The sequence below is a fragment of the Schistocerca nitens genome, chromosome 2 (assembly GCF_023898315.1).
Source record: "Schistocerca nitens isolate TAMUIC-IGC-003100 chromosome 2, iqSchNite1.1, whole genome shotgun sequence".
Lineage (NCBI taxonomy): Eukaryota > Metazoa > Arthropoda > Insecta > Orthoptera > Acrididae > Schistocerca > Schistocerca nitens.
Window position 1 is genome coordinate 653404003 of NC_064615.1, and position 23788 is coordinate 653427790.

Below are 23788 nucleotides of genomic sequence, written 5' to 3' on the forward strand. Positions count from 1 at the left end.
AATTAGTATGTAGATCAATATATTACTCTTGATGTTCCTTGATGACAGTCAAGAGTGTTGACTAATTACATACGTAAACAGTATAAGGACAGGGTGTGTATGCTCTGAGACAAGTGGGAAAACACAGAAATTTTTTCCTCTGGGAGAAATCTGGAAAAGCCCGGGAATTTTTTATAATTCCAGGAATTTTTCATTGTTTTAGTTTTCAGTTAATTTTTTGTAATTTTGACTGGTAAGAACTGAGACATAAACAACAAATTTTATCCAGAATGAGATTTTCACTCTGCAGCGGAGTGTGCGCTGATATGAAACTTCCTGGCAGATTAAAACTGTGTGCCCGACTGAGACTCGAACTCGGTCCCGAGTTAGAGTCTCGGTCGGGCACACAGTTTTAATCTGCCAGGAAGTTTCAACAAATTTTATGTTAACCCGCTACTGCAGAATACTGCAGTAATAAAACATAAACAACAGAATTACACCAAAATAAAACTTTAGTTGCCAAGAAAATGCGATGTTTACAACAACAGAACATGGTGCATGCACAAGTGTCTGCCAACAGCAAAATGCGTCAAAGACTATCCAATACTTGATAATGACAAACTGCTTCTGCTGCATCTTTCCCATGGGCCTCATTTCAGTGAGCATGACATCACAACTTTTTGTGAATTGTGATTTCAGAAGCATTACTTTCAAAGTAAATTTCCTTTTACACAGGATGAATTATGTATGTATGTATGTATGTATGTATGAGAATGAGAATGTGCGATGAATTTCTTACATCGTGGACTGTTAGTACCTCATTCAAAACTTAACGTTGAGGACCAATTGCATAGAAAAATTTCGGGCACAGAAGACCAGTCATTTATGCCATTATTTAAAATTTGACTGGCATGTTTGTGTTTGATATATCTTAAAAATGTAACATGCACTAAATAAGACCAAGTTTAATTTATTTTAGTTCTTTCATAGATTATAAATTGTGTAATAATTATGGCAAGTGTAATTATCTTTAAAAAAAAAGTGTGAAATGAGTTCTTGAGCAATTTCACACCTAACTGGCTTTACGATAGTAAAAGTCGAACTGCTTGATGGAACATGTACTCAGCCAGGTAACCCACAAAATGCCTGGCATACAACAGTGAAATATACAGTCATTCTTGCCAGAAATATTTAGCTGCTGCAATTTAAGCTGGTGCTCTTACGATGCTGCCTAACCATACAAAAAAAAAAGAGCAAAAATATTTTGACAATCGATATTATATGTGTGAAAGCTCATCTTTTCTTGTTGACAGGGTGTTGCTATTGGCTTACTATATCACATTTCCTAGGCTCTGACTATCTGCTGTCAGTGGGTGGCGAGATCGTGTGACATGAGCTGTGACTGGCTGACAAAAGCATGTCGCAATTTCGATTTCAGTTCTTCGGAAGCTAGCATGGAGTAATTGGTGGAATTCATGTTTATACTTTCGTACATGTTGCCATGCATCAGAGATCCTTCACAAATGGATTGTTTTGCTGAATTGTTTCCAAAAGTGCCGGAAAGTTCTATGATTGTGTATAAATTCCTAACCATTCGAAGGATTGATACGTTTTGCAGCTCCGAGGGAAAGTGCATTGTTGCTTAACACGGAAAAATGTACTTTCATCTGGGAAGAAGTTTTTCACCCAAGAAAGTGTATTTTTAACCAGGAAGTATGGGATTTTTTAAAAAATATATTTTATTTATTTTGACCTGCCTATAATCCCAAAAATAGTTACATTTAGGACTTTGTTATTGATGTCTTTGTTCTTGGCCCCCCCCCCCCCCTTCCATCCCCCCCGATTATTCTATAAGAAATGGTACATTTGTCATGTGAATATTATCACCATCATCAGAAATATGTTCTTGTTTGCTTAGGTATTTATATATTTACTTATGTTATCATCCAATCATTTTTTTGTATTGAAGGAAGCTGTTGATGCTCAGAAGAAGCTTGCTCAGGCAGAGGTTCGCCTTCAGAATGCATTGCAAGAATGTGAATTGCTGCGTGAGAGCAATACGCGTTTGCAGAAAGAAAAGGAAATGTATGAACGAGAGAATCGTGGGCAGAGTAATTTACTAGCTAATTTGGAATGTATCCGTACTAGCTTGGAACGGCAAGATACAGAGGCTAGAGTTCGCCTTGAGACCCGTCTGGATGATGCCCTCCGTGAATGTGCAGCTTTGCGGCGACGATTGCAGGTACTGTCTGTGGCAGTGGATAGGAGGGATGTAATAATACAATCAAGAAGTAAGAGACTAGAATTTACAAAAAATATTTAAAGGAGTGTACCCTGATTTTTTAAAAAGTCATTGATGTATTTTTGCAGCAGCAGACTTGTTTTCTTCTAATCCATTCATTAATATATCCTGGTTCATGAACGGGCATAGCAGCCAATTTGTTCAAAAATTTGCTTGTGGCATTAAATGTGCTGTAATTGTAGTTTCCCTGTGGCAGGAAGAAGAAGATAACTTTAGAGAACTCTCTAAGCAACTTAAGCAGCAGGTGGAAATTGCCAGACAACGTGAGGAGGAGGAACGTAAACTTGGCCAACAAGCAAGAACAGAACTTATATCTGCGAGAACAGAACTGAACCAAGTTAATGATGAGCTGCTGAAATTACAGATGCGTGTTAAAGAACTTTCCAAACAACCTTCACAGGAGACCACGACACGTGAGTATTAAGTATTACTTGTCTTCTAATACACTTACTGGATGCCGACCGTAAAGCATTCTTCATGCTTTCAGTTAGAATCTGCCTCTGCTGGAGCCATTCCTCTCTTCAAATGCTTTGTCTGTTTAATAGGCAGACAAGGAATAGTGTATATTTATTTATCGATATGCAGACATTTGTCTGCAAGACATACTTGGGTGTCTTTGTAGAAAGGGCACTTTTTGAGAAATTTCCCAGTCCTACACACACTTCTCACATGCAGTGCTACTGGGTGGCTTATTAAATGCAATTCTGCTTAGGTTATGCATCAAAAAATTACCTGTTTGGATTACAGCAGCTCTATTGGCCTCATTTTATTAATAAATTTACCCCCCCCTTATGCACGCGCGCGCGCGCGCGCGCGCCCACACACACACACACACACACACACACACACACACACACACACACACACACACACACAAAATCTCACATGCTTATGACCAGTGTCATTTGCTGCCAAGACCAGACTGTGAGCAATTGCACACATTGTGAGGAGCAATCTGAGTGGTTGGGGTAAGGAGGAGGTGGAGAGGTGGAGGGATAGCAGGGTAGGGGTGGGGATGATGGAGTGCTGCTTGTGGGAGCTTACAGGGATGTGATTGGGAGACGGTTGGGCAGCTAGGTGCAGATGGGAGGTCAGATTGAGGGCAGGCAGCCAGGATGGAGGGGAAGGGGGATGGGGAGGGGGGGAAACAGGAAAGGAGAGAACTAAAAAAAAGTTAGTGCATTGGTGGAATAGAAAGCTGCATTGTACTAGACTGGGACTAGGGAAGGGGATAGATCAGTAAAAGACAGTGACTAATGAAGGCTGAGGCCATGGGGGAGGGGTTACAGGAATGTAGGATATATTGCAGTGGGAGTTCCCACCTGCACAGTAGAATTGCACATGTATGAACTCTCCCTGCAGTATATCGTACATTCCCGTAACCCTCCCCCGACCTCAACTTTCATTTGTCACTGTCGAACCAATCTATCCACTTACCTGTTCCCACTCCAGCATTACAGAGCTTTCTATTCCACCAATTTCTCTACTTTCCCATTTCCCCCCCCCCCCCACCCGCACCCCCCTGCCCTCCATCTAACCTCCTGTCTGGCACCTAGCTACTCAACTCTCTCTCTCTCTCTCTCTCTCTCTCTCTCTGTGTGTGTGTGTGTGTGTGTGTGTGTGTGTGTGTGTGTGTGTGAGAGAGAGAGAGAGAGAGAGAGAGAGAGAGAGAGAGAGAGAGAGAGAGAGAGAGAGAGAGAAGGCCTTTTGGCTGAAAGCTTACTTGTTTAGCAGCCTTTTTTGTTGTGCCTTTCTCACAGTATGGTGAGCAGCAACCTTTACTAGTTTGAACAACTACTCAGTCACTTAAACTGAGTAGGTTATTTGTGAGGAGATGGGTAAAGGCCAGAGTTTGGAAAATCCAAGTCATTGACTTAGAATCAACTTTTGGTTTATTGAGGTCATTTTCCTAAATCTTGGCAACGGTGTGTGGTCTGAGAACAACTTCAAAGAGCTTTTTCATGAGGCTGTGTTAATATTGTGATAGTGACACATGAATAGTACACAGCATGCTCAAAGTACCCATTAGTAATTAGTTTGCTGTTAAAGGTTTTGAATGTTGTAATCTCACCTTAATCATGAAATTTTGTCTTTCTCCTGTGTGCCTTAAAAATATTTTTAATTTGTTTTAGGCTGCAGAATGAGACCGTACATTTAATTACATTATTGTGAAAGGTATTTTATATTGATTTTCAAAATTGTTAAAGGCTTAGACATGTTAGGAGACACCAGTCTCCACATGCTGTTTATCAAGTATATGAGAGGTAGTTCTAAAGCTTTAATCATCGTTTCAAAAAAATAATGTTATATAGTTAATTTTTTGTTTATTCACAGGTACGTCTGCAATCCCGGTACACATTAAAGTTCTCCTGTCACAGTACTGTAGCATATAGAGGAGCCAAAACAAAATGGTGTAGTCCACTGATAAAATTGAATGTTGTATGTTACTTGATTTTCTGTTGCTGCTGAAAATGAATTACCACTTACTTGATCCTAAATATTATCAGTGTGCTTTGCTGTTATGTTTCTGCTCCTTTCCCACTATGCTACAATACTCTGTCACAAGAATTTTAATGTGTACTGGGATTGCAGACATGTTCCTGTAAACAAACAAAAAATTAATTTTGTGGCTATATATTTTGAGTTGTTAATTAAAACTTTGACTATCCCTTATACAGTGTGTTAATGTGTGTTCATTTAACATCTAAGCTTTTTGACCAGTGTGTTTTTGTTTGACAGACATTTATTCATTCGAGTCCACGTTCTTTATTGGGAGAATGGGTGCTACAGATAAAATTACGTTTATGTGAATCCTTTCTTTTTTTATCTTTTATGTATATTGAATTAAATTTACAATGTTTATCATCATTTTTTTTTTCTTATCACTGTTTCTACTACTCTCGCTCACACATTTAGATGGTTACCTATAGGCTGCTGTATCTGCAGTTCTCCTATGGCACCTCTTTCTGCCCTGAATCAGTCGTTCCGTTACTGTTCAGGAAAAGAGGCATTGGTTTTCAGCTTATGGATATTTGCATAGGACATGATTTGGTATGCGTATTTCGCCAGTCACAGCTTGTCATTGCCCTGTTACTAATTTTATTCAGATATATTCAGCTATGTCCAGGAAGGGAGTGAGACAGGATTGTAGTCTATCCCCGATGTTATTCAATCTGTATATTGAGCAAGCAGTAAAGGAAACAACAGAAAAATTCGGTGTAGGAATTAAAATCCATGGAGAAGAAATAAAAACTTTGAAGTTCGCCAATGACATTGTAATTCTGTCAGAGACAGCAAAGGACTTGGAAGAGCAGTTGAACGAAATGGACAGTGTCTTGAAAGGAGGGTATAAGATGAACATTAACAAAAGCAAAACAAGGATAATGGAATGTAGTCGAATTAAGTTGGGTGATGCTGAGGGAATTAGATTAGGAAATGAGACACTTAAAGTAGTAGATGAGTTTTGCTATTTGGGGAGCAAAATAACTGATTATGGTCGAAGTAGAGAGGATATAAAATGTAGACTGGCAATGGCAAGGAAAGCGTTTCTGAAGAAGAGAAATTTGTTAACATCGAGTATAGATTTAAGTGTCAGGAAGTCGTTTCTGAAAGTATTTGTATGGAGTGTAACCATGTATGGAAGTGAAACATGGACGATAAATAGTTTAGACAAGAAGAGAATAGAAGCTTTCGAAATGTGGTGCTGCAGAAGAATGCTGAAGATTAGATGGGTAGATCACATAACTAATGAGGAGGTATTGAATAGAATTGGGGAGAAGAGGAGTTTGTGGCACAACTTGACCAGGAGAAGGGATCGGTTGGTAGGACATGTTCTGAGGCATCAAGGGATCACCAATTTAGTACTGGAGGGCAGTGTGGAGTGTAAAAATCGTAGAGGGAGACCAAGAGAAGAATACACTAAGCAGATTCAGAAGGATTTAGGCTGCAGTAGGTACTGGGAGATGAAGAAGCTTGCACAGGATAGAGTAGCATGGAGATTAGATTAGATTAGTTTTCGTTCCATAGATCCGTGCTGAGGAGATCCTCGTGGATGTGGAACAAGTCAATTTTTTTTAAAAGCTGAAATTACAATACTAATAGTATGAATATATACAATACATCATTTGTTTCTACTAAAAAATTCGTCAATGGAGTAGAAGGAGTTGGCAACTAGTAAGTCTTTCAGGCTCCTTTTAAACTGATCTTTATTTGTAACCAAATTTTTTATGTTTACTGGCAAATTATTTAAGATGAGTGTTCCTGAGTAGTGGACCCCTTTTTGAACTAAAGTAAGTGCTTTTAAGTCCTTGTGCAGATCATTTTTGTTCCTGGTATTGTATGTATGAACTGAGCTGTTTGTTGGAAAAAGAGATATATTATTTAGGACAAATTTCATTAATGAGTAAATATACTGAGAGGCAGTAGTTAGTATACCCAGTTCTTTGAAGAGGTTTCTACAGGACGTCCGTGAATTTACTCCACAAATAATACGTATTACACGCTTTTGGACTCTGAAAACTTTTGTTTGACTTGAAGAGTTACCCCAATATATTATACCATATGACATTTTGGAATGAAAGTAGGCAAAGTATGCAAGCTTTTTCATTTTTATGTCGCCTGTATCTGCTAACACTCGGATTGCAAATACAGATTTGTTAAGGCGTTTCTGCAGTTCTGTGGTGTGCTCCTCCCAACTGAATTTATTATCAAGTTATAATCCCAGGAATTTAAGACTGTCGACCTCTTCTACCTGCTATTCTTCATACTTTATGTATATCCTGGGTGGAAACCTCTTACAGGTTCTGAAATGCATATAGTGAGTCTTTTCGAAGTTTAATGTCAGTGAGTTGGCTTTAAACCATTTATTAATATCCATGAAAATATCATTAGCAGATCTTTCTAGAACACTCAGCATACTATTTATTGCAGTACTTGTGTCATCTGCAAACAAAACGAACTCTGCTTCTGGCAGTGTAACTGATGAGAGATCATTAATGTACACAAGAAAAAGCAATGGCCCTAAGATGGATCCTTGTGGGACACCACATGTAATTTCTTCCCATTCTGATGATGACTGATGACTTGATTCACTAGTCCCTTGCACTGACACCCTTTGTTTCCTGTTAGTGAGGTATGACTTGAACCATTTTGCAGCACTGCCCGTGACACCATAGAATTCTAATTTACTTAAAAGGATGTTGTAGTTCACACAATCAAATGCCTTTGACAAATCACAGAAAATACCTGCTGCTTGTAATTTGTTATTTAATGAATTAAGTACATTTTCACTGTAGGTGTAAATAGCCTTCTCGATATCAGAACCCTTCAGAAATCCAAACTGTGTTCTTGATAATATGTTATTTGTGGTCAGATGGTTGAGCAGCTGCCTGTACATTACTTTTTCTAAAATTTTTGAGAATGCTGGCAAAAGTGAAATCGGTCTGTAGTTTGATGGTATCTCTTTGTCCCCTTTCTTGAATAGAGGCTTAACATCTGCATATTTTAGCCAGTCAGGAAATGTCCCAGTTATAATTGACTGGTTACACAAGTAACTTACAATTGTACTACACTCACAAGAACATGCCTTAATTAACTTTGTTGATATTTCATCGTACCAACTAGAATGCTTTGTTTTTAAAGATTTTATTATGGAAGTTATTTCTTTTCGTGAAGTGAGTGATATATTCATGTACTTGAAGCTATTTGTGAAGGCTAGTTTCAGATATTCAAGGGCACTATTTACTGATCCTGAAAGTCCCATTCTATCAGTAACGGATATAAAGTGTTTATTAAATAGATTTGCTACACTATGCCCATCAGTTACTAATGTGTCATCTACCCTTAGTGCTATTTGCTCCTGTTCCTTTCTGGTTCTATCAGTCTGCTCTTTCACTATATCCCATATTGTTTTTATTTTGTTCCCTGACATTGCTATTTTCTTCTCGTAGTGCATTTGTTTAGACGTCTGAATTACTTTTTTTAATGTTTTACAGTATTCCTTGTATTTAGCTAAATCATCAGCATTGGAGCTATTCTTGGTCAACAGATACATTTTCCTTTTTGTCTTACAGGAAATCTTTATTCCTTGTGTAATCCATGGTTTTATTATAGACTTCTGTTTAATTTGAGTAACTTTTAGAGGAAAACAGTTTTCAAACATGGTACTGACATTGTTCATGAATGTGTTATATTTTTCATTCATGTCATGAGCACTATAAACATCTTTCCAGTTCATATCTTTGAGCAGTTTTCTAAAACACTCAATTTTTGGTTGATTGACTACTCTCCTGTACTCAGATTTAGCAGTCTTGATAATCTGCTTAGAATTTACATCTAAAACAAGGAGCTGCATGTCATGATCTGATAGTCCATTTATAACAGGTTTTATGATATGATTTTGTTCCTTTGATTTGTCTATAAAAATGTTATCAATGGCTGTCCTTGAGGATTTAGTGATCCTAGTTGGAAAGTTTACAGTGTGAGTTAGATTGAAGGACAACATTACTAACTGCAGTGAATGTTTACTGGAAGATTGCATTAGAAAATCTGTATTAAAGTCACCAGCGATCAAAATTTCTTTCTTTCTTCCTGTTAAATAACCCAAAAGAGCTTCTAGATGATCTAAAAATAGATCATAATTTCCTGCAGGTGCTCGGTAAATAGTTATTATTATATAGGATCTGTTATGGAACTCTACTTCTGTTGCACATGCTTCTAGATGCTGCTCTAAACAGAATTTATTAATGTCAGTGTTCTTGAATTTATGGCAGTTTTTGATATGGCAACTCCTCCTCCATCCATATCCACTCTGCAGAAGTAGGAAGCTAGCTTAAATCCTGAAATGTCTAACATATCTATATCAGTGGTCACTTAATGTTCAGAGAGGCAGATTATGTCAATTTGGTTAGATGAATTCATTTCATCGATACAAATGAGTAGTTCATCAACTTTATTTCTAAGTCCCGGAATGTTCTGGTGTAATAAAGATAACTGATACTGCATACTAATGGGATTGTAACTGCTTTGGTGAATATGAACTGGCAGTTTCTGATTACTTTCTGTTAAACACTGTTTAAATGGAGGCTGTATGATAAAATCTGACTCCTGTTCATCTGTTTTCTCAAACTGAGTGTGTCTGCCAATCTCTCTCAAAACTCGTTTCCTTTCCCCCTTCCCTATCCTAAAAAAGGCATCCCTCTGACACCTGTGACCACTGGTATTTTACCACTTGTGCCAGTGTCCCCCCTTAAGTTTTCTGCAATCAACCCAGACAGTTTTCCCTTCCCTTTCCTATTGAGGTGAAGGCCATGCCTAGTGTAGTCCGACCTATCGATAGCATCCACAGGAATCAAACCAATATGGGACCCTATATCCGTCCTAAGCAGCCACTCCAACTCAAAGTTCACCCTCCCTACGGAAGAGTTCAAATGAGGCCGATCATGGCGTCTCAACACAGACAAAAATCCCACACTCGTATGCTTCGTTGCTGATGCTATCTGGAGAGCTGCATCAAACCAGTCTCAGGACTGAAGACTACATCAACAACGACATGTCCAGAAAGATAGTGGACTATTCCCCTGCTCAGCTCAGAATGGGTTATCTGTAGCCGATCGTTTACATCAGAAAGAAACTGAAATTTTGTCCTCCTCCTGCCAGAGAAATTCCATCTCTGTGCTATCCTGTAAATATTAAACTCTTTATTATTAATGAATTTATTGCTGGTTACCCAAGATTTTGTGTGTTTTGTATTGTTTTTCCTTCAGCCCGTAGATGACAGCCCCGTTTCTTATCTGTAAAACCAGAGTGACATACACATGTTAATGTAATTATTACACCTGTAAATTTGTTGCTGAAGTTTCCTCTTAATCATAGCGAATTCCTTGCCATACTTTCCGCACTGCAACAGCAAGTTTGAACAGTGACAACTGTGCGCCCAAACATTGGCGTTTTAGTTCAAAATTGTAGTCAGTATAGACTCAAGGTGTGTTTTAATTACAGTCAGGGGCAATTAAAACCGCCTTTTTACCATATTAATAATGTTATTCATTATACAATTACTGTTCCTTGCTACGTGTTCTATGTGGGCCTTGAATCTCCAGTGTTTGTCTAGGTACACACCTAAACACCTGTTGACCTTATACCTTTGAATTATCATCTGATTTATTTTAATCAATGGGCCCCAAATAAGTCTTCCTTTAAGTTACATATTTGTTGATTTTTGTGGTGCTACCTTGAGTCTCGCGTATGAAAATCGCTCATTCCTGATGTCAAGGAGTTTGCCACAATTATTTGTTGTGAGTCATGGCTGTTGGTTGCATAAAAAGTAAGAAGTCGTCAGCGTATGCTACAGTTCTTATCAAAGATGTGGGAAGTAAGTGGGTCTTAGTGTTTGTGTAGCTTTTCATCACTGTGTACATTTTATTTGCAGAAACTAAGGAACTGCTAAGCAGAATTAAAGATCTGGACCTACAACTGCTTTCGAAGAACAATAGCTTAACCACTGCGCAGAAGGAACTGGCTGAAGCAAAAGAACACATGCAGAAGTATTGCGATATTTCGGAGGCACTTGAGCAGCGTGTAAAGGAGCTATCTGATGAAAAAAAACAAGCACTAGAAGCTGCAAACAAGAGGTAGGTTGTGCTGTGATAGAGCCCTTGTAATTTTTGCAGCATGTTTTAATCATAAACATTTGGGGAGGGGTTGTGTTTGTGGTAAAGTGTTACGATGATCTGTGTTAAAACACTTCTTCTATGTTTTATCAGGTAGACATTGTGTGTAAGAATTTTCAATGCATGCTACATGCTATCTGAGCCGAGAAGGAAGAACAAAATCTTTCAGATTCAATAATATTCAAAATTGGACTGCTTCATTAGTGAATTGTGGTTTCAGATCACATCAAATGTCCGTCACATAACTGAGAGAGAAAACTATATTGAAATTGATCATAACAAATGTTTTACAGTAAAATACATTTCTTTTATGCTGTAACTGAGTAATTGGAGCATGAAGCGTTACCTTTGGAATTAACTGGCTTGGTTAAAAATTCTGTAACTGAGAAATTTAAAATGATAAGTGCTTCAATTTTTGTTTGCTCTGACAAATTGGATTCGTCAAGATAAAACAAGCATGTTCTATGTAATAAATACAAATAGTAATTATCTCAGTGAAATGGCCATGATGGCGGGTGAACAAACTGTGACCAAGCCAGCTAATTCCGATCACAAAAACTCTTCAATTGATCCACGAAATGAGCTATTACAACGTAACATTGACATTAAAATGAAGAAGCACAAGACAGTATGTCCATGCAGATACAAGCTAGGTGGAGTCCATAAGAATAACTAAAAAGAGAATGATAACGTAACTGACATAAAATGACAAACCGGTTTTCCCATATATTCATGGAGCTACTAATTAAATCAGTGTTATTACAGTTCAGACCTAAACACTATGAGGTTTTGACTTGTCATAAAGATATTGTTTTCTGTTCAATAAAACCATCACTATTAATTCTAGATAAGTTACACATGCTGGCGAGGGTTGGGGGACACTTCAAATTGTAAGAGAAAGAATTGTTTGGTACGAACCCCCAGTGAGAGAGAGGAGTAAAATTTCTTATTATTAACTACTGTGTGCAGTTGGTGAGTGAGAACCTCTCTGAAGATTGCTTGCAAGGTTTCAGGGCAAGCCACCGAAATTGCTGATCAGTTACACACAATAGTTAATAAGGAGAAAGAGTTGAAATTTTATCAGTGTGTACTTTGACGTGTTCCACATCACTGAAAGCTCTCCTACTTGATGCATTCTATGGTGCTTATGAATGATTGAATGAAGATGTAAACTGAATAACAGTTTCATTTTAATATAAATTTTGAAGTTTTTTTCATAAGAGCAATTGCCACTGCCACAGTAATTTGCAGTCCCCAGTGAAAACGATAATTTTTGGTGTTACTACTAAAATTAACATGAGAATGAAGCATTTTTGAACTTGTGACTGTTGATTTGAATTGTCTGCACAATTTACCACTTTTTTATTTTAATGTTTTTATATAAAAGAGAAAGGTCTCTTTCCTCAGTTTCCTGCACTAACTTTTTATTTTCTCATCAGTGGATTTTCAACTCAATCAGATGATGACGAACTATTCCAGCTGTAGATAAAACAACAGGAGTCAGACAGAAATATTTGGTGATGCAGAAATTAAGACATCAAAAGCAAAGATGTAAAATGCAGGTTCATACAAAAAGAAATTGTTGCTTTTTCAGAGTGAAGTTAATTTGTCTATTGCAATTTTATATTTCTCTCATATATTTGTAAAAGCAAGTGGTAGTTGACAGCAAAAACATCTTACTGAATCATCAAGTAGAGCTGGGTAAAGGGCTCTTCCAGACCTCTTGTGCATATTTTGTGTGTGTCAGCAATTTATTTATACAAGGATAATTTTACAATTATTATACGTGTGTAAGCATAATATAAGAAAACATGTCATGTACAGAGGAATATGAGTATACACGTGTTTATAAAGAGAAGCAGACAGGAAAGGTGTCCAGCTGTGACTTTGTTCAAGGAACCATCTGAACATTTGCCAAGAGTGATTTACAAAACACACAGGAAATCGAGATCATTATGACCAGGCAGAGCATAATCTTCTATCCTCCCAAATCTGAGGTCCATGTTGTAACATATGTACTATCTCAGTCAGTTTTTTCCACTGAGGAACATTTGTGTTAACCGATGGACTGTGGTGGGCCTCGCCCCCCCCCCCCCTTTTTTTCCCTTTCTGTGTGTGTGTGTGTGTGTGTGTGTGTGTGTGTGTGTGTGTGTGTGTCAGCTTTATTCAATTTAATAGTTATGAGAAGTGTATTAAAGGAATGTAACAAGAAAACCAAAAACTTAATTTAGCAGTGATTTTTAATTAACATTGAACATACGTAAGGGGGAAATGGGAAAATTGCGTTCAGTGAGTACAGGAGTGTGGTATATCTTGAAGCTAGGTTCTGTACAAATAGTTTCCAATTTGTTGAAGTGAGTGAGTGGGTGATACTAGAGAATCTGTAAAATGTATCTCCTGATGCTCCAGAGCAGCCAAAAAAGATTTGTTGGAAAATAGTGAGTTCTGACGTTCCAGAGGAATAGAAAAAGATTCAGTGGAAAAATAGTGATGTTGTCTGTACATACAGTCCAGAAATTATATCCGACTTGATAGTAGCTCGCCCTGTGGAATTGCACACGTTTGCGCTGCCCGTGGCTGGATGTTTGATAAGTTTGGGATCTGACAATAGTTCCACAAACTAATGTGGGAGATATGTCTACTTTTTGAACTCTTTATTTCCCAGGAATGAGTGAGATCATTTTTAACAATTTTTAAAGAATTATTTTTGAATTATTTTTAGTTCATTTAGTAGTATTTTGGGGCAGCAGTGTGAAAAACCTTCCAGCAAGAACTTTTAAGTACCCCATTTTGTAAACTCTGTTATGACAGACATTATATTTTTTGTGCGCCAGAAGAAAAACTGTGATACATTAAGTAGGTAGTATTAATTCAGGTAACTCACCAGTCTGTCTTTATTCTACTATTTTTGAAACTGATGAGAATAGGGTAACTGGTCTATAGTTTTCAACATTTGCCACCTTACTTTTGGTTAATAGTGGCACAACCTGTGGAAAAAACACGTGTAGTGCTGGAATGGGAACAGGGAAGGGGATAGGTGGATGAAGGGCAGGGACTAGTGAAGGCTGAAGCCAGAGGAGTTATGGGAACATGGGATAGTTATTACCTAGACAGTTCAGAAACTCTGGCATTGATGGGCAGGATCCAGATGGCACAGATTGTGAAATAGTCATTGAAGTGAAACATATTGTATTGGGCAAAATATTCAGCAGCTGGGTGGTCCAGCTGCCTCTTGGCCAGTTTGTCGGGTGTCAGCTAGTTAGTTGATGTGGTCACATAGAAAGAAGCATAATTGTTGCAGCTTAGTGTGTAAATCTACTTTCACAGGTAACCCTGCCTTATGTTGAGATAAGTGAAAGCTTTAACCAGATTGGTTAGTGTTGGTGGTGGTGGTGGTGGTGGGTGGTGGTGGTGGTGGTGGTAAGACGTATGGGACAGGTCTTGTATCTAGGTCTGTTGCAGGGATATGGCCCAGGAGACAAGGGGTTAGGAGCAGGGGTAGAGTAGGGATGGATCCCTGCAGTAGTAGACCTCCAGAGTTTTTTTATTCAGTTTGAGATGATTCTTGCGCATAATAGAGAGAAGACTGATAGGTTTATAGTTTCGTGTAGATTATCTGTCTCGTTCCTTGTGAAGTATTCAGCATGTTTCTTTTTTGTATCCTCAGTTGCAGTAGCAGTTGTGTTTATGAGAATAAGTAAATAATTGCAGCAATAAAATCTGTCCTTTCAAATCCTCTTGTAATTCGATCTTTTGCTCCATCTCTAATGATTGCACTGTCAGTGGGATGTTAAGTCAAACAAATGACCATAAACAATAGCTTGTGTATTGTTTGGTAAATCCAGCACAATTTCCTATTACAGTCAAATACACTTCCACTTCCTTAGCAGATGCGACCTTATGAATTTACATTTGTACAACTGACTTTCGTCTATGTTGTTCAGGCTTTTGTGATGACAATAATGTAAGAAAGAATGATGAAATGGTAATTACGTATTGATGGCGTATGTTTCTTACTGATGTAAACATTGTTTCATGAGGATCTGTTGACAATTTGTATAATAAAAGTGGAAGCAAAAGAAAATATGTTTTGTTTATGTTTCAAATAGTATTTACTTCCCTATTTGAGATGGTTCATTGATGGTGAAGGAAGAGAGCTAATTTTTTGTGTGTATATTTCAAAATGAAAGAAAAAAGTTGATAGCTTTCCTCTATTTTATATAGATTGTCAGAAGCATCAGAGAAAGAACAAGAACTGCGCAAGAAGGTAGAAGAATTAGAACAGGAAATTGCAGAAATAAGATCATCACCTCCACCAGCTCCTGAAGTTGTGAAGACCGAGAAAGTTGTAACAAAAGATGATACTGATCCTGAGTTGCTTAAGCTGAAGTCACAATTGGAAGAGACTATAGCAGCACTTGAAATTCAGAAGGAAGCAGCCAAGACTGCAGAGGAGAAGTATGCTCGAGAAGTGTTGTTGCACTCACAGCATCTACAGGTGTGTATTGTTTTATATTGGATACTGTTAGCAAGAATTGTAATATACATTGTACATAGTAGTTTGAAAAATTACTGTTCTGCAATCAGCACGATATGATGTAGTCAAACACACACACACACACACACACACACACACACACACACACACACGGAGGGGGAGGGGGGGGGGCGGGAGAGAGAGAGTGAGTGAGTGAGTGAGTGAGTTCTGTTATGATATACAGAACAGCTATGGGGAGTCTTTCAGAAGCTACATTTGCTTTCTGATTTTTTGTCTGTATTTGATTCAGTGTTCTTTCCTATCTCCTTTGATTAAGGAATAAGGCTTTTGTCATCGTTTCATTATGTATTACAGTTTATCTTCCTAATTTGTATACTTACATGAAAATGTTTTTTGTTAACAGTGTATGGTTTTTGGAGAGGTTTGTAACACATTTTATACATTGCTTCAGTTCAGAATTGTGAAAAATTAATCTATTCATAGTTTGAAAAGACTGTTTAACTGTTCAAAATTACTGTTCCAGGAGCTTACATCAGTACGTAATCAGCTTAGCTCACTTGAACAAGAAGTGAGTCAGTTCCGTGCATCGGCTGAACAAGCAGAAATGAAATTACAGGAAGGTATTTCTGGTCGTGAACGACAGTTGGAACTTCTGCGTGAGCAAGTGCATGAACTACAGGATCGCCTTGCAGGACTAGACTCACAGAATTCGGCATTGCATGACCAAGTAGAAGCACTCGGTCAGCAGCTAGCAATTGCAAAGGGACAGGTAATCATTATTGAAGTTATTTATTTATTTATTTATTTTACTCACTCGCTCAATGTGAGTATAATGACATTTATATGCTGGGTTATTTCACTGTTCCCAATTGATTTGTAGTTCAGGATACATCCACATGAATCATTTACTATTAAAGTGTTGATGTGCTAAAAGTTGTAATTGTGATTGCTAGAATGACAACATGGAAATGATGAAAATGTTCAAATGAACAATTGTAATCTGTAGTAGGCCTTAAATAATAAATCACTGCAACATAGAATGAAAGGGGTTTTAGTTTTTGTCGACAGTAGTCTACTCTGTTGACTGTCTTTCAGAATTTGCTATTAATTCTTCTGTTATGTTGTCTTCACTCTATCTGTACCTGGAATCAGCTGTTTTAATTTTCATTTGGGTCTCACAAACCACTGGGTACTCAGTTGTCCATATTATGATCTGTCACTTGATACTGAAAAAGAATTATTTGTGCTCTCCAGTTTTATTATTATTATTATTGGTATTTTGTATAGATTTAAATTGCCATCAGAAAGAAACACAAGAATTCCTTGAGCTGCCCTTTTTGTGCTTATTTTGCCTCCCTGAAATATTAGTAAATAGTTTCTCGTCCTGTAGACATAGTTCTCTATGCCTGTTAATGCCGAAGAAACTATTGACTGATTTACATGCTCCTCTACATTAAAGAAAACCAAAGAAAAATTTGGCAATGAAATTAAAGTTTAAGGCAAAGAAATGAAAACTTTGTTTGCTGATGACTTAATTCTGTCAGAGATGGCAGGTGCCTTGCAATGTCAGTTAAATGTAATGGATTATGTTTCCAAAAGATCTTACAATATATGCATCACCAATAGTGAAACGGGGATAATGGAATGTGGTTGAATAAATTCAGACAATGCTTGAGGGAATATTAGGATATGAGACTAAAAATAGATGAAATTCGCTATTTTCCTATAACTGATTTTGGCAAAATAGAAAGAATATAAAGAATATAAAATGAGAAATATAAATGTAAGTATTATGAAGTCTTTTTCTGAAAGTATTTGTAAGGTGTGCAGCGTAATGTGTAAGTGAAAAATGAAGGATAACCGGTGCAGACAAGACGAGACTAGAAGCTTTTGTATTGTGATGTTACAGAAGAATACTGAGGATTTAAGAGGTAGATCTGATAACTAATCAGGAGGCACTGAATCAAATTGGGGAGAGAGAAGAAATTTGTGGCCCAACTTATCTAAAAGAAATATTTCAATGAATCATCAGTTTAGTAATGGAGAGAGTTGGGGGGGGGGGGGGTAAAAATTGTAGACTACCACTAAGGCTTGATGACAGTAAGTGGGTTCAAATGGGGTTAGGTTGCAGTAATTTTACAGAGATTATGAGACTTTCACAGAATAGAAGACTTTGGAAAGCTGCATCAAACCAGTCTTCAGACTGATGACCACCGCACCATCTAGTGTATTCCTTGGTGTAGAACTCAAGCCAGGTACCATAATGTAAAGAAACTAATGCTTCAGTTTTTGAGGTTGAATTAAAAATGTATTACTGATGGCAGTTTGAGCTCTCAAGTCTGGGGAATGTTGTTAAATCTTAACATGAAAAGGGAATAAACTGATGTTCTGTAGAATCTCTCAGACACTGAGGTAGATAATTGTTGGGACTACCCAATAAAATCCTTGTTACTGTTTTGCTTTGAAATGTTCTTCTGCACAGAGCTTTCTGTGAATTAACGTTACTTTTACTAGTAATGCTGTAACTATAGAATAGTTGTCTTTATTCATGAGCTGAAATTATGAGAAAAATCTTTATTACTTTCTCATTGTTGTACAGCAGACACCTGGTGATGTCCCAGAGATGGATGAAAAAGCTGCAGAGCATAATTCTAATCAACTTCTGAAGATCATTAAATTCCTTCGTCGTGAGAAGGACATTGCAGTAGGACAATTCGATGTTCTACGTAGTGAAAATCTACGTTTGAAGGCACAGTTGGAAAATGTGGCGCAACAATTGAATCAAGTGCGCAGTTCACAGTCGGAGAAAAAACAGGATGATGATGCTTCAGTTGTTAGCGCTTCAAAGCATGCTGAACTTGTGCGGAAGGTTTGTTTTCTCCTGGTTTCACTATATTTAATTTCAATTGTGTAGAACGTATCATAAATTCCATTAGCAAGTTGTTTTAAAAATCTACTTTTGCAATAAACGTTTGCTGGTACTTCTGACCACTGTGATCAGCTGCTATGGGATGGATTGCTCATGGCAAATTTGGCCATGCTGTGGCTTTGGATCACATGAGTCATCCTTTTATGTATAGTATAACCCCATTTTTATGTTCTGGAATTAATATTTTTCCATTGTATATAACTTTTTTTTAAATTGGTCCCTTCAAATTCTGTATGTTATGCATAACAATTGCTACCTACTTCAGTGTAATTCTAAATTTCCTGATGTTTACTCTTAATGAAACAATTTTAATGTAGGGTGGAGTATAATTGAGATTTACAATGATGCTGACAAGATCTTGGCTTTCAAGTAGTGTTTACTAACACTACACCAAAAGCTTTCATGTACTCTTGAGTTCCCTAGTATGGAATCTGAAGAAGTTGTTAAAAAGTAGGAACAATTCATACCCCTAGTGCTTTGTTTCTTAACACTGCCAACCCAACAGTAACTATATTGTGTTCAGCAATGTTTCTAGTTGAATTATCAAACAAGTGTTTGGTTTAGACTTCAGTGCCATCCAAATATAAGCAAAGTTGGCAACAATAAATGAAGGCTATGGGGTCATTCCATGTCAGTTCAACCAGGGGCTCCAGCTCATAGTCTCAGATTTGACTGAAATTCAGTACACTAATTCTACCATGTGTGGAACACTTGTGTACAAAGTATTAGTTTCCCCTGCCAATTAGTTACAGAATTATGACTTGTGAAAGAAGGTGGCGTGACCCGGAAATTGCAACCCTCATCTGGCAATCTGTCTTCAGACCCAACTTCAGGTCTTAATAACTTTGGAACTATTCCACACAGTCCAGTGAAATTTTTACAACCCAGTAACATCCATTTAGAGAACACACTCCATGAATCAAAACACCAACAACATTTTTCTGAGGGAAAATAAAAAATTCCAAAATCTGATTAAAAAATGTAATACGTTAAAAGGTACATATTGCAGGTGCCCTCTATGCCAAGTGTAACTCACTCAAAAAGGGTATAAATTTTTTTGTGGTGAGCTTAATGTGGCCTAAACACACACAGTACTCATCATGCCCATAACAGTCACAAAAACTGTGTTACATGCACATGAAAATACAAAAATTTGAAAAATTACCTGAAAAACATGGATTTTCGGAGTGTGGTTGCACAAAAGGGACAAGTGATATCCAAGCCAAATTTCAAACACTGCATAAGTAGACCATAATGATATATATCTCAAAATGTCAGCATGTTATTGCAAGGCATTTGTGTACAATGGAAGTTGACAGATGTATTTGGTGATGGGCCATTGTTCCACAACACAATTTTGTAAAAACATATCGTAAACTGTTCTGCCTGTTCTTATCCTCTCCCACAACTGTTTAATCACTAAGCAACAACATATAGACAGATTAACACAACCTATCATTAATGTTTACTGCACCTTAACTGCTAAAAACTAGTCGATTGTGCTTCGAACAGAAGTTCTCCCACACTTTAGCTACTGTACTCTGTACATTGAGTGGCAAATTGTACTGTCTTCCTGACACTGTGGTAGGAACTGGAACTGTCATAAGAATATGTTCAAAAGGAATCAAACACCTGTCTGCCAAACGTGGCCAATGAAATGATCTTGCTGGTCCTGATGGTGCCATGAAGTTCACAAATACATCATCTTCTGCTTCAGAGCACTCTGCAACACATCCTAAGTACCATTTGTCATCATAAACAGCAATAACATAGCAACCTGGTTGTATGTTGCTGCTTTTGCTTCTGAATCCTGAGTCAGACACACTGTGAAGACACATGTTGTGCATGAACCTATAGTTATAACCGGACAGTCTGCTCACCTGCACATTGTCAGATTCGGCTGGAGAGAAGTGACGATGGCTCCTTGTGCCTGCAACAGTTTTAACGTGTTCTAGTCTGCTTTTTAGCAACTCTTCGACTGATTTCACCTCATCTTTCAAAACATAGAATGATTGTATGCCAGAGATATTTTTCTGTACCCAGGTAAATAATTGAAGCGGTGTTAGAATGTGACCTTCTGTAGGGTGCTGCAGACTAGCTCGTGATGCCATGCACTTAATTGTAGCACCAATACCATCACATACATTTTTACCATGACTTGTTGTGAAAAAATTCCATTCTGCATGAATCTGAAAATCGTGGTATTGCATGCATAAATTTTTGAGATTTTTACAGTTTTTGTGCTGACTAGCTGCCCTGTCCCTGAAGTTTTTCACAAAATGTATGTGAGGCAGCTTGTTTTTCACATATGCCTTGACAGTGCAAATGTGGGCATGAACTGCAATGACATCATGAATTAAACAGTCACTAAAAATGCACAGGTTCATGACAGACACATCACCTGACTCACCTCTATAGTAAATCGCAAATGGCTGGAGAGTTGCTTGACTGTTGTCCCAATGATATCCTTGGATGGCATCTTGAACTATAAATGCATAATTTTCACAAAAGTCTAGTATTACTATAATTTCATCTTGTTTCAAATTATCCTTAAAAAACTGGAGATAAGCAGATTGTGCTGTTGCTGTGAAGCTGTGTGTGTGGTCAGTTTGTCTGTTTTTTGACAACACATTCAACAAAATCTTCCACTGTACTTTGCTTTGTTTCAAGACTTGTGCGATCCATATGTGTCCATTGTTGATAAGAAACACGTTCATCGTCATCCATAAGGAGTTCACCATACAGTTTGTTATTCATGTGTTCTGCAATATTTGCCTTACCAGGACACTTTTCACACCTGTGTATCATGTACTGGTAGGAACTGATGTCACACCTACTAGCAGCTTCATTCCACCTTTGTAACCCAGACCAGAATCCTTTATAGCATCAAATATCAGCTTAGCATTTTGATGGGTCTCACATACACAAACATTGTGTGTGCCCCTTGAACTTACAGGCACAAACCATTTTGGCCGAAGATTGAAGAAAGATGATAAACCTACTTTGGTATTGGGATACTTTTCCTTGAATTCTACATATAGTTCTGATATGTTGCATAACAACAGTCTTTTTTGCATCTATACACGTACATTTCCCATTTTCACCATTACATAGTCTTTTTTCAGGCATTATTCGGCTGTAGTCATTATTTTCATAAAACTCGGACACTAGCACCTTTATTTCTGAACTCAATTGCTTACCCTGAGTCTGCTGAAGTTGTGGAAGCACTCCTTGGGTTGCTTTTATTTTCCTGGCTTGCTTTACCATGTATGTAGAAACATAGAATTCCTTTGCAGTGTCGTCAATAGACCAGCTAGAAGGTGCAAGGGTAAAGAATAGCTACTTTTTTTCTGGCGTGTGGATATGGCACATTTTTCTTTCAAATCGTGCACAATTTTGTCCAAATCAGAGCATTTCTGGCATGATTTCTGTTCCTTTGGAGCAGATAGTTCTTCCTCTTCCACCATTAGTGTGTCTGCTATTTTGTGTTTTATTCCATTTGAGCTTCTGGTAGTTTTCTTCTACCATAGCTGGGCCTCTCTCTTTTCCCAACTTTGGGTGTCTTCATGGGAGACAAACAAAGAGCAATCACTGAAGTATTTAATTGCTCATCTGCTGTGGTTGTAGGTGGCTGATACTCTTTGTCACTGTCATATAAATTATCAGAATATTCTTCATTTTTTAGCAGTGTAACACACCTGGAACATAACTTTTGTCTTGTTTTCATGTTAATTCCCATGCACTGATTCACTTTCGATGCTGATTTTATATCAATTTCTCTGAGGCTTCACTTCACTGTCTTCTTATGAATCTGAAATGGATCACCGAAATGGATAAAACAACTTCTTTGTAGGAAAGAATACTTATCCAGAAACACTTTCATATGATGATAACAAACACTAAAGTTTCCTGGAACTGTACTTCTTGTGCCCACAGGGTGTATCCCAGATCTCCATAGCAACAAATCTTGGTCTGATTCATCCAGATCATACAGTACACAGCGAATTCCACATTTTGTTCCATATGTTCTTTTATGACATTCAGATGCTTATGCTCTACCAATACTGCAACTTGTTTGAACAAAAGCACCATTAGTACACTCTTCTGCCTCCATACTGACTTTCCACAACAGTACTGACCATCCTGAACTAAAATCTTAAAAACATGAGTAACCTGTAATTGTTGCTTGTTTCCTTTCTTGTTCCTGCCTAACAATGACTCATTCTGTCCCTGAAAACTACCATTACTTAACTTTCTGGTGCCAAATGGTCCCCAACAATTGCTGCAGCCTTATCTGAAACAAGCTGTCTGCATCATCACTATTACTTGCTAACTCGTGTTCAAAGAAACTTAACCAAATACATCTCTGTCAACTTTTATTGTACACAAATGCCGTGCAATAACAAGTTGAAATTTTGCCACATATTATATTATGGTCTACTTATGCAGTATTCGAAATTTGGCTTGGATATCACTTGTCCCTTTTGTGCTACTACACTTAGAAAATCCATGTTTTTCAGGTAATTTTTCAAATTTTTGTATTTTCGTGTGCATGTAACTCTGTTTGTGTGACTGATATGGGCAAGATGAGTTCTGTGTTTGCTTAGGCCACATTAAGCTTACCACAAAAAAAATTTATACCCTTTTCGATTAAATTATGTTTGGCATAGAGGGCACCTACAATATTAACCTTTTAACATATTACATTTTTTAATCACATTTTGGAATTTTTTATTTTCCCTCAGAAATATGTTGTTGGTGTTTTGATTCATAGTGTGTGTTCTCTAAGTGGATGTTACTAGGTTGTAAAAATTTGACTGGACTGTGCGGAATAGTTCCAAGGTTATTAAGACCTGAAGTTGGGTCTGAAGATAGATTGCCAGATGCGGGTTGCAATGTCCAGGTCACGCCACCTTCTTTCACAAGCCATAATTCTGGAACTAATTGGCAGGGGAACTTAAAATTTTGTACATGAGTGTTCCACACTTGGTAGCATTGGTGTGCTAAATTTCAGCCAAATCTGAGACAATCAGCTGGAACATTTTCTCAAATTGGTTGAATTGACATGGAATGACCCTATGGTAGCACCTCTTCCAGATGGTATATGAACTAAATTTGAACTGTCATAGATGTGGTATCTCTAGCCAAAAAAATGTGAAGTATGTGGGAATTTTTGGCATATTATTTCATAAAAAATGCAACAACTTAGATTTGAAGGAGGATGTTACCAAACTGGGAATGATGTACAGCTTTGTTGTAATATATAGCATATAGCAATTACCGAAGTGATGGTTAGCTAAGAACTGATAGCAGAGCCTAAACCATTTAAATAGAGTCACAATAGTCGCACACTTTTGGGCTGCTTTTTTTTTTTTTTTCGAATATGTCCTGATTTCTGATGTGTGGGTTAA

At 37.5% G+C, this 23788-nt stretch overlaps 1 protein-coding gene across 3 annotated transcripts in view; it reads left to right on the plus strand.

The window, feature by feature from the left end:
* The window catches only part of LOC126236771 (nucleoprotein TPR-like), a 315616-nt gene that overhangs the window by 107439 nt on the left and 184389 nt on the right, over positions 1 to 23788 (plus strand). For 2 of the 3 annotated variants that reach the window (XM_049946344.1, XM_049946342.1), the window contains exons 13-18: positions 1949 to 2221; positions 2478 to 2694; positions 10710 to 10911; positions 15175 to 15448; positions 15972 to 16217; positions 18048 to 18317. In XM_049946344.1, coding sequence (XP_049802301.1) covers positions 1949 to 2221; positions 2478 to 2694; positions 10710 to 10911; positions 15175 to 15448; positions 15972 to 16217; positions 18048 to 18317 — 1482 coding nt within the window. The remainder of the gene's footprint in view (positions 1 to 1948; positions 2222 to 2477; positions 2695 to 10709; positions 10912 to 15174; positions 15449 to 15971; positions 16218 to 18047; positions 18318 to 23788) is intronic. The other variant, XM_049946343.1, reaches the window with a different exon arrangement.